At 55.4% G+C, this 9,570-nt stretch overlaps 1 protein-coding gene across 2 annotated transcripts in view; it reads right to left on the bottom strand.

Moving 5' to 3' along the window:
• The window catches only part of SLC16A1 (solute carrier family 16 member 1), a 16,653-nt gene extending 7,430 nt beyond the window's left edge, over positions 1 to 9,223 (bottom strand). The window contains exons 1-2 of one of the 2 annotated variants that reach the window (XM_009272725.2): positions 9,128 to 9,223; positions 464 to 721 (exon numbers count right to left, since the gene is read on the bottom strand). In XM_009272725.2, the coding sequence (XP_009271000.1) occupies positions 464 to 680 (217 nt within the window). In that variant the 5' untranslated portion in view covers positions 681 to 721; positions 9,128 to 9,223. Of the gene's footprint in view, positions 1 to 463; positions 722 to 9,037 lie in introns of both variants that reach the window. The other variant, XM_009272724.2, reaches the window with a different exon arrangement.
• Positions 9,224 to 9,570: the final 347 nt, after the last annotated feature.

The following is a 9,570-nucleotide window of genomic DNA, read 5'->3' as shown; positions in this document are numbered from 1 at the left end:
ACCAAAAAACAGCCCCTGTTTGTTTAAAAAAAAAAAAAAAAAAAAAAGAGATGTCTTATCTAAAAGAAAGAGACCCCTGAGCGGGGCTCCTACACGTGGCACAGCTGCTCCCCTGGCCTTCAGGCAGGCGCTGGAAGCAGACACAGCACCCACAGTGCACTGTAACAAGGACAAGGGCAGAATTACACAAGTCATAATTCCCCGGAAAGATTTTACTTACAGCTTTGCAGAGGAGGACAGATTAACCCAGTTTTTGCGTTCTGGGCATTAAATAGAACTTTTTGAGCAACCTCCTTCAAGCAAACTTACTAAGGAAAGTTTTGCTCTGATGTAAGGAGAGAATTCCAACTTTTGGCAAAGTTTTGGTTGTCATCACTTCAGCAAGGTGTGAATCATCAGACCCAGCAGAAGAGCTGCATCCTATACTGCAATGCACGAGCACTGCTGCCTCCAGCCCACTTACCTCCTGCATACATAACAGCCAGCATGATGGAGGAGATCCATGAGACTTTGCTGCTGGATGCATTGAAGATGACCTCAATCTCTTTGAAGAACACGGTGATGGATTTGGGGAAGGCATAGGAAAACCCAATGGAGATGAAGGCTCCGATGACCACAGCCCATCCCCATCCTCCTTCAGGAGGAGTGTATCCCACAGGGCCTCCGATGGCCGGTGGCATCTTGAACCAAGTTGGCGATGACTCAGTTGGGGTTCAAATATCTGCAAAGGACAAAGTATTACCTCAGCTGAAAGCAGATGGCTGCATCCCTGCTCCCTGACACGCAACAGCACAGCTCGAGCCCTGCTCACAAGGCTGGCACGGCACCAGTGTCCCGGATGGACCACCTCCAGGAGAGCTGATCCGAGAGGCGAGCACTCGGGCTCACCAGCACACTGGCCTCATAAGGCTGTCCCAAAACACACGCTCAGAGCGTGGCTGGGCTTTAAGAGCCCTGGCTAGCAGGTACTTATAAGTAACAAATTTAAGACACGATACCCTGTCCTAAGCTGAAAAGGGCAGGCAATGCCCTTGCCAGCAGCAGCCAGGGCAAAGCAGTGAAGCGGGCAGGGCTACCGGCAGCACGGGGCTGGACCTGCGGAGGGTTGAGCAGGGCAGCAGCTGGTCTGGTCGGGGCTCGCCTGCCTGGGGCAGAGCCCCTGCAGCTTCTCCAGGAGTGCAATCCCAGCACCGCCCCAGCACACCGCGAAATCTTGGGAAGCCCCGGGCCAGCAGGAGCAGCACACCCAGGTTATTAAATGCAGACACACCAGGGGAAACAAGTCCACACGCACAAACCAGGACACCTCCATTTCTGCAAATAAAGAGCAGGCAGGCAGGTGTCGCAGCACACCCACCAGCCCAGTCGGCCCTGAAGGTCACGGGCTGCGGCTAAATGTAGCCTGAGTGGTGACCAGGGAAGGCTCCCAAATGCTGCCAGCGCTGCCCAGGGAGGTGAGGTGGGTGCGCCCGGAGCAGCCCCAGCCCCAGCAGAGCCCGGCTCCCCAGGGGCTTGGCCCCAGCAGGGCACCACTGACCCAGCTGCAGCCAACCCTTCTTTCCCTACTGAAAAGGCTACGGCAGGTTTCACCAAAGTACCCAAGCGTAAAAACAATTCACCTTAAAAGCTCAAAACCAGAAAGGATTAGAAAACAAAATAAATGGGGAAATGTCACCCAGGCTTGCTGAAGTGTGGGATCCCCTTAGAGAGGCTGAACAGAGAGAGGCTGATTCAGAGCGATGTGGAAACCGGCAGGGTCAGGCTGCTCATGCCTTCCCCATGCTGCAGCTGCTGCACAGCTGGATCACACCCTGGAGCTGTGGTTACTCAAAAAATAAGGCTGCTTCAGGCAGCAGAGAGCAGCGCAAGTCATCCCAGGGAGGAAACGCAACCAGAGCAGCTGCTCACAAACGTGGTTTACAATATGCAAAGCAACAGGAATCGCTACAGTCCCCAGAACTCCTGTGTGCCCCTGTGATTTTAGAAGACACTTTCTGACACCCCATGGCCCTCCCCAGCCTCGCAGCCAGAGCCTCCCCCCTCACCCCCACCCATACTAAGCACCATCAGCCAAGGTGGGGACCATCAGGCTCCTTCGCCAGAGCCCACCCCTCACTCCGCAGTTCTCTGCTCTGCTGCTCAGGCTTCCACTTGAGGAAAAAGCCACCTTCAAGCAGGAGAGGTTCCTCCAGAGCTCCCCCGGGTCACACCACGCACAGCGACAACATCAAAGCAGTGTGCTGGCTCAGAGAGGTGCAACCTCCTATTTATAGCACACATTCTTTCAGACTCACAGCGATTACCATCTCATCCACGGCTGCTGACATGCCAGCATCTACCTGGCACGTCCCCTCGTGCCCTCGGCACACCACACAGTACTGTGGGCGCCCACCTTGGTTTCGCTCGCTCTGTGTCACTTCGGTGCGCATCCGAGGCCAGGATCCAGGCTTCCTGGCTGAAGCGCAGCCGGTGGCCCTGAGCCGCAGGGAGCCCCCACTCCCACCTGGCACCAGAGGCACAGGCAGCAAAGTTACCCGATATGGCACTGGGTTTGCCAGAGCCACCTGACACCCGGACACGCTCAGGTGATGCCTCAGACCCACACGGGGCAAGAGGAAGCAAAGCACGGGAGGCCGGTTTCTGTAACCCGCTAAGACTGGTTTAGCCCGACCCAGACACCGATTTTTTCGCTGGCAGGGTATTTTCCTGCATCCTGGCCAGTGCCACACATGACCATCACGAGCAGATCCGAGCCACCCCGCTGCTCCAACAAAGGAATCATTTACAAGACACTGCCCCGGGCACGCCTGCAGCTGAACTATGCCCAGGAGCCAGAGGAGCTGATTTCCTCTCCCCGACCCCCGGGGACCGCAGCTCCTCTGAGCGGCCCGTCCAACACCGGGCCAAGCCCACACCGGTGGAGTCTGGCTGCGGGCAGGCCCCTGCAGCAGAGCCCGCAGCCAGCACACACCCACAGGCACCAGGCAGTCGGGGAGGAAAGTGCCAGGCTCTGCAGAGGCTCACCACGTACCTTTGGCCTCTTGGTACGGGGAGCAGCCCACCTGCCCGTCATGCTCTTTCTGAAAAGCCAGTATGAACACTGGGTTTTGCTTAACATCACTCCCCCAACGCGAGCTGCACACTGGAGTTTCCAGCCACCTCTTGCTTTGAGTCATAGTGAGCTTTCACAGTGTTCAGTGAAATTTAAAGCATCATCTAACTACACTGATTTGTCTGAAACATTTTTAAAAGATGAGACTACTAGGTGTTGGCAATAAAAACTACCAGCAAGGAATACAATCTATTTGTTAGCACTAATTAAAACTACTGGCAATAAAAACTATCCAAAGCAAAAGCCAGGGGTGCTGATGAGGTGTTGGGGATTTTTCCCTTTTGCTCCCAAGACACACACACACAGAGGTTTAATTCTTCCACCACTCCCGAGGAGCTCGACTGCACCAAAATTACTGCGGCTTATTTCATCTATTTGTTCTTTCCCTGCGAGCAGCATTCCTCCTCCTGTGGGTGCTCAGGTGGCATCTCTAAAAAAAGACTTTTGGCAGGTTAGACATGACCTCTCTTGCATTGCTGAGGCACAGTGAAAAACCTTGAACTGTACAAGGTCTGAGAGCATGAAGAAAGATTCCCAAAGCCTGACGCCAGAGGCTTTACATGATGAGTTCTGCATGCCACAACGTTTTTCCCTGACTCACTGAAAATCCTTATTAAGAAAGACCAGTTTTAGAAAGCTCTTCCTTCAACCGCATTAAGGCTTCTTGCTGATTTCCTCCTTGCCCCCACACAGAAGTAGTTTCAAACAAGAGAAAAAAAAAAAAGCACATGTAAGGCAGCCAGTTCAATTGGAAAGCTTCCCTCCCCTTTGCAAAAAGGAAAAAAACCCCACACCCAGAACATAGTTATGACATTTACAGCTCTGTTTTGGAAGAGCTGCAACGTGTAAGACGTGTTTGGAAACCAAATTCACAGCTGCCAGGCAGCCAGCTACAGTTTGCCCTATTAGGAAATAAAATAACCATATTCGCAGTAATTAAGACTGATGAGACCAAGTAATGACTGCAAGTATCACATCTGCTCCCTGTAAACGTCTTGACTAATCTGCAGGAATGGGTAGCCTACAGCAACCCTCCTCTGCGCAGCAATGGCGAGAGCACAAATTTGGGCTACTCAGGCAATGAGGACTGCATCATCTCAAAACAGATCCCGCAGAAGACTAAAACCCTTTCCATCTCCCAGGTCCTATACACAAGCACTGTTATCCCTTCTCCGGAGGGGCCTGGAACAGGAAGATTTCAAGACTTTTAGTTACATAATGCGGCAAATTGCTGCACTTTTAAAAGCCCCGGATTGGCAGGACTCCAGAGCAGAAAGACAGAGGCTCACATTTATAAAGAACTGCAAATGCCGCAAAATATTTCTGGGGCAAATCTTTATGAAAGTGTCCTCACACTGCTCCTTTTTGGGGTCAGAGGAAGGGGGATGTCCCCCGCCCACGCAGGGGGCCATGCCCAGGCACCACGCACCTCTGCCTCCCCTCACACATCCCTCCAGCTCAAGGCTTTCCTACTCCGGGCATACGCTCACCTGGCATTTGCTGCCACGTGAGCTTGCAAAACCTTTCCCACAGAGCAGGGCACTCGGAGCGGCTGGCAGAGCTGAGGCTGGAGAAGGGCAGGCTTCCCCGCTCGGCCGCAGGGCAGGCAGCAGAGCCCCAGCTTCTGCTCCCGCAGCCCATCATCACCCTGCAGCCCGCACAGGCTGGCAGGGCTGCCCTGCGCCACCGCAGGCAGAGACTCACCCAGCACCTCGGCACGCTCTTCCTCGGCAGGCATGAAGTCCACGGTGGCTCGTCCCAGCACTGCTGCAGGCAGGCTGCCTCCACTCCCAGCCATCTGCTCCTCCTGCACTCTCCCAGCTCCAGAGAGACGCGGCAATGCCTGGAGCAGGATCTCAGCAGCAGCAAGATCTCCAGGGACATCCCTGCTGTATGACAGCCATTTGGGCTCCTTGTGCCTTTGTCAGCTGGACCCGGCCTTCAGACAGCAAACACCGACACTGAAACACCCAGGCCAGGCAGGACCAGACCCCACTCCCTGAGGGGGCTCCCACCTCGAGCCCCCGGCAGAGGGGAGGGACGCAGGAGGGGGACACTGCTCCCTGGGAGCCTGACGAGCACCCGTTCCCACCAGCCCCATCCTGAAGCATTATCCGAACGAGAGCCTGAAACACATCTACCCCTCCCCACCCCAGCCTCCCAAACTCAGTTCACAGCAACAGGCTCTTTCAGTGATCAACATGCAGCGGGATAGCATGGGGCCATAAACACCACCATGGGACATTTGTCCATGTGGGGAGCCAGCAGACCCCAAGCATCCCTTCTGGTCCCTGAAACTAAACTGAGATCTCATACTTACTGCTGGGGAAATGGAGGTGCTGGCAATTGCAAGCTGTTTACAGCCAGTAACACTTTATAGCTTCAAATTTGGCCTTTTTCTGGCCAGAAGCAAGATGAAATAGAGATTGTTATGAGCTAATGAGACACCACTTTCACCAGTTTTAAGCGGGTTTATAGCATTAAGCATGGAGCTGTAATTCCAGCGAGCACCCATAGCCAGGGTTTAACCTGGCAGCACATGGCCTACGTGACTCCCCAACACTTGCAAGGGCTCTGCACCAAGACAATAGTCGATTGAGGTCCTGCTCAGCCGAAGCATTTGCTTGCGGGGTGAGGTGAGGTCAGCAGCACGGGCAGGGTTTGCTCAAGGCCGGCAGCCCGCACGGGCGAGCTCAAGGTTTTTACCAGAGGCGGCACGGCCCACTCAGTGCCTCTCCCCACCGGGGACGGCCAGCGCACCTTTAGACGTGCCCTGGTCTGCCAGCCTGGTGAGCTAACCCGGGCACGCAGACAGGCAGACGCCACGGGGCACGACGGCCGTGCTGGCAGAGGCAGCATCGGCAGCTGCCCTCCTCCAGCTCCCAGCTGCACCCTGCCGCCGGTGCAAGCCCTAGCCTGCAGAGGCACGGAGCAGCCCACTCACCCTGCCGGCTGCCGGCGCTCCCTGGGCAGGGCCAGAGGCCTCCCCTGGACACCCGCCACGGGTCTCTCCACTGGACAGAGCCCCCCAGTCACCCAAGGATGGCTCCCAGCACAGCAGCCATGGTGCACGGGCTGTGAAAGGCTGCGAGCCGCCTTGCGAAGCGAGACATTGGGATGGTTTGTCAGGAGTTTTGGGGGGAACAACCAACCAAGCAGAAAGACAGGCAGCTATTTCTGCCTACCAGACAGATACCAGACAAGCTCCCATCCTGCGCTGCCGTACCCAGTTATTAGCACCAGTGATGCTCAGCCTGTCTGAGCAAGGACCAAGCATCTTACTGGTACGAGAAAGTGTGAAGTCAAGCTTAAGCAAGCTATCAACAAGACCAAGGCAGAAAGCCTGGCTTATTTCTATACCAGAGCCTAGCTGTGGCCATGGCTCTCTTGGAGCCCTCTGACCCAAAACCCTGCAGGCGGACCCAAAAGGGTTTGCAGGCAGTTTACAAGAATGTTATGTGAAGCAGCTCTTATGGGCATCCTCTGGGCTCACGTCGGCTTCAACCCCAGACACAGCACCCAGAGCCCCCTCTCTAACCAGCCCCATGAGAGGACGGCTCATCCCTGGGCAGCAGGGTCTGGCAGCTGCTCACCCTGTGCTCACAGCCCGTCTTGCTGCTGACCCAGCTCTGCCGGTGCTTCACACCAGGGAGCTGCAGGGCTGCAGAAAAGCTCGGCTTTGCTGGGGAGTTTCACAGGCAGGTTTGAAGGGACTCACCCAAAAGGAACAAGCTTAAAAAGTGCAGCCCTTACAGTACAAGGTACTGTCCCTCCAGCTCAGAGGAACTGGGGATGGAGCAAAGGCACTGCTGGAGATACAGCCCCAGACTCCGCTCACGCCCCTGGCCCTAGGGGAAGGGCTTCCTGCAGCACAGGCTGTCAGCCCCCCCAGCCAGCCCTGTCTGGGGTCTCAGGAGATGACGGGGGCTCTCAGTCCCTGTGCCAGGTTTCACAGTCCCACCCTGAGCACAAGCCATGCTCTGCCAGGGAGCAGAGCCAATCCTCCCTGCACTAGCAGTGCTTAGGAACGCTCCCGGGACACCCCGTGCCGGCCAGGAAATCCTCAGAATGAGAAAAATGTGGTACCGAATAGCACCAGCATTCTTTCATTAGACACCCGCGCTGCCAGCCAGGGACGCAGCCACTCCAGGTTTCGTGGCAGAGCAGGGTAGGAGGAGGCTGCAAAACCCCAGAAAGTCACAGCCGTCACAGTCAAAACATAACTGCTGCTCTCCTCCCTAAAAGCAAGAGTCTGAGCTGTCTTTGTTCCCAGCCACTGCCATAGTACCAACTTTGTTAAAGCCCTCAACCAAGGCCGAGGCATTACAAGGATGGAGATGGGAGACTCTCACAGACGACCCAGCAGCACTCAGGTGACTGCAGTTTCAGGAATTAACTACAGCCCCACATGAATTTTCTTTGGCTACAGTACAACTACACTGCAGCAGCTTTAAGGGCACATTTGAAAGTGAGTCATACAGACACCACTGGTGAGTGGCTCGCACTTTCTTAAAGTTACTGCTATAGGCTGATTCCACAGAAGGAAATAGGAAAAGCCATAAAAGTGCAACAATAAGATTAGCGCTATAGTGCTTAATGGGATGCAACTCACCTCCCTTAGCCTACGTGCAGCTTTTCAACTCCTCATAAAGGATAAATAAAATAACAGCGTGCAAGTCACTGGGTACTTTCCACCTTAGCTGCCAGATAAATCAGGCCAATTGTGTGAGATAGGAGCCAACAGAAAGCACGTGCAACCATTCGCACCTTTTTCAGGAACCACCTGGAAGGGGAGGATGCTTCACACCTTCCCCGGGGCCAGGACGGGGCACAAGCACCCCTGTGACTTTGGGGCAGGGAGGTTTGCAGTACACTAGCAAAACATTTGTTTGTAATCAAGAGATCCATCACCCCAGTGATTAATCTAAGATTGAGAAAGCCCCTTCTCACAAAGCCACCGAACTTGAGCTCTGGGGGTTTCTCTATGCCTGCTCCCCACCCCCAGCACACACCAGCTATTCCATGCACTGGCCCATTTCTCAGCCCTGCTCCTTCTAGACACAGCCAAAAAAAACCTCAGAGCAACAACACTCGGGGGAATCAGCCAGCACTAAATTACCTCACTTAGCATGAAAATAGGATGCTTGTGCACCACAAAGAGGCTTAAGGCTCACAGAAAAGCACAAAAACAGTATCATTAGATTTCAGGTTTCTCATGATGCAACTAAAAAAAAACACTGATCTTTTTTCCTCAGAAGAAATTTAAAGTTCAAGAACATCAGTAACTCTTGTGCAAAGTGCCCGACCTCACAGGGCAGGGTGGGAGCCCGGCAGAAGGGGCTGTGCAACACTCAGGCAATTTGCTGTCACAGGGAAGGACACAAATCCCACCTCTCCCACCTGCAGCTACAGGTTATACACCATTTCCTTGTGATCTTCCAGTTCATGCTCATCCCCTTTCCTCAGGTCAACTTCCAATCCCGCAAGCATTGCTCACCCTTTTGTGATGCATTTGCACATCCCTTGCCCACAGGACTCTGGCCGGAGCCAGGACACCCACCCTGGGTGAAGCACCCCAGCAGCATGTCTGCTGGGGTCCACTCACCCTCCACAGGAGCCCAGCTGCCACCCGGCCCTGCTTGGCTCCCCAAGTATCTCACCCCGGTGCTAGCAAACACCTGCCACAGGCCACCGGGCTTCGCACAGAGCGGACCCCGGGACCCCAGGCCGCGGCGAGCTCCCGCTGCACCCAGCTGCAGGGGCAAGAAAGCACTTTGCAGGAGTCGTCAGCTCCAGGAGCATTTCAACAGCCCCTCGCTGCCGAGAGTGAGAGCACACCGGCTGCCAGCAAGCTCCAACGGTTCCAGCTTCCCACTGCCCATCACTGCAAGACCTCGCCAGCTGGGTGACAGCCTGCCTACACACCTGAGGGCAGGTGTACACCTCGGCACACGTGCACCGCTGTTGGGGACCTCGGTGTGTGCAGCCTCCTCCCTGACCAATACAAAAACGCACATTAAAAGGTGCCTCTCCTGGGGCTCGAGCACAGTCCTACGGGCTCCTCCAGCACAGACTCCTCCCTGCAAACGCCGATCCCAGCAGCAGATCACAACACTGTAAGGACTTCAGCAACTCACCCACCCAAGTGACTTCAAGCGCCCGAGGTCCAGCTCCCAAGCGCCTGCTAAGAGGAAACACCCGAGGGCCAGTGCAAGCATCCGAGAGGGGAGCGGCATCTCGATGTCGACCCCAAGCAGTCGCAGAGGGCTCCAGCAGTGATCCACACAAACACTGCCCGGCGGGGAAGGGGAGAGCCCCCTCCCACCCCCGGGATATCCAGGACCCACCCTCGCTTGCAGGACACACTTCCCACGCGGCTCCCGGGGACCTCGGCCAGAGCAGCCTCCCCGGAGCTCCCCGGAGCTCCCCTTCTCTTATCGGGTGCCAGAGACTCGGGT

Source organism: Aptenodytes forsteri, unplaced genomic scaffold (assembly GCF_000699145.1).
Source record: "Aptenodytes forsteri isolate BGI_AS27 unplaced genomic scaffold, ASM69914v1 Scaffold142, whole genome shotgun sequence".
In the NCBI taxonomy this organism is placed as follows: Eukaryota; Metazoa; Chordata; class Aves; order Sphenisciformes; family Spheniscidae; genus Aptenodytes; species Aptenodytes forsteri.
Note: the sequence above shows the minus strand (reverse complement) of the source record. Positions and strands in the feature narration are given on the sequence as shown.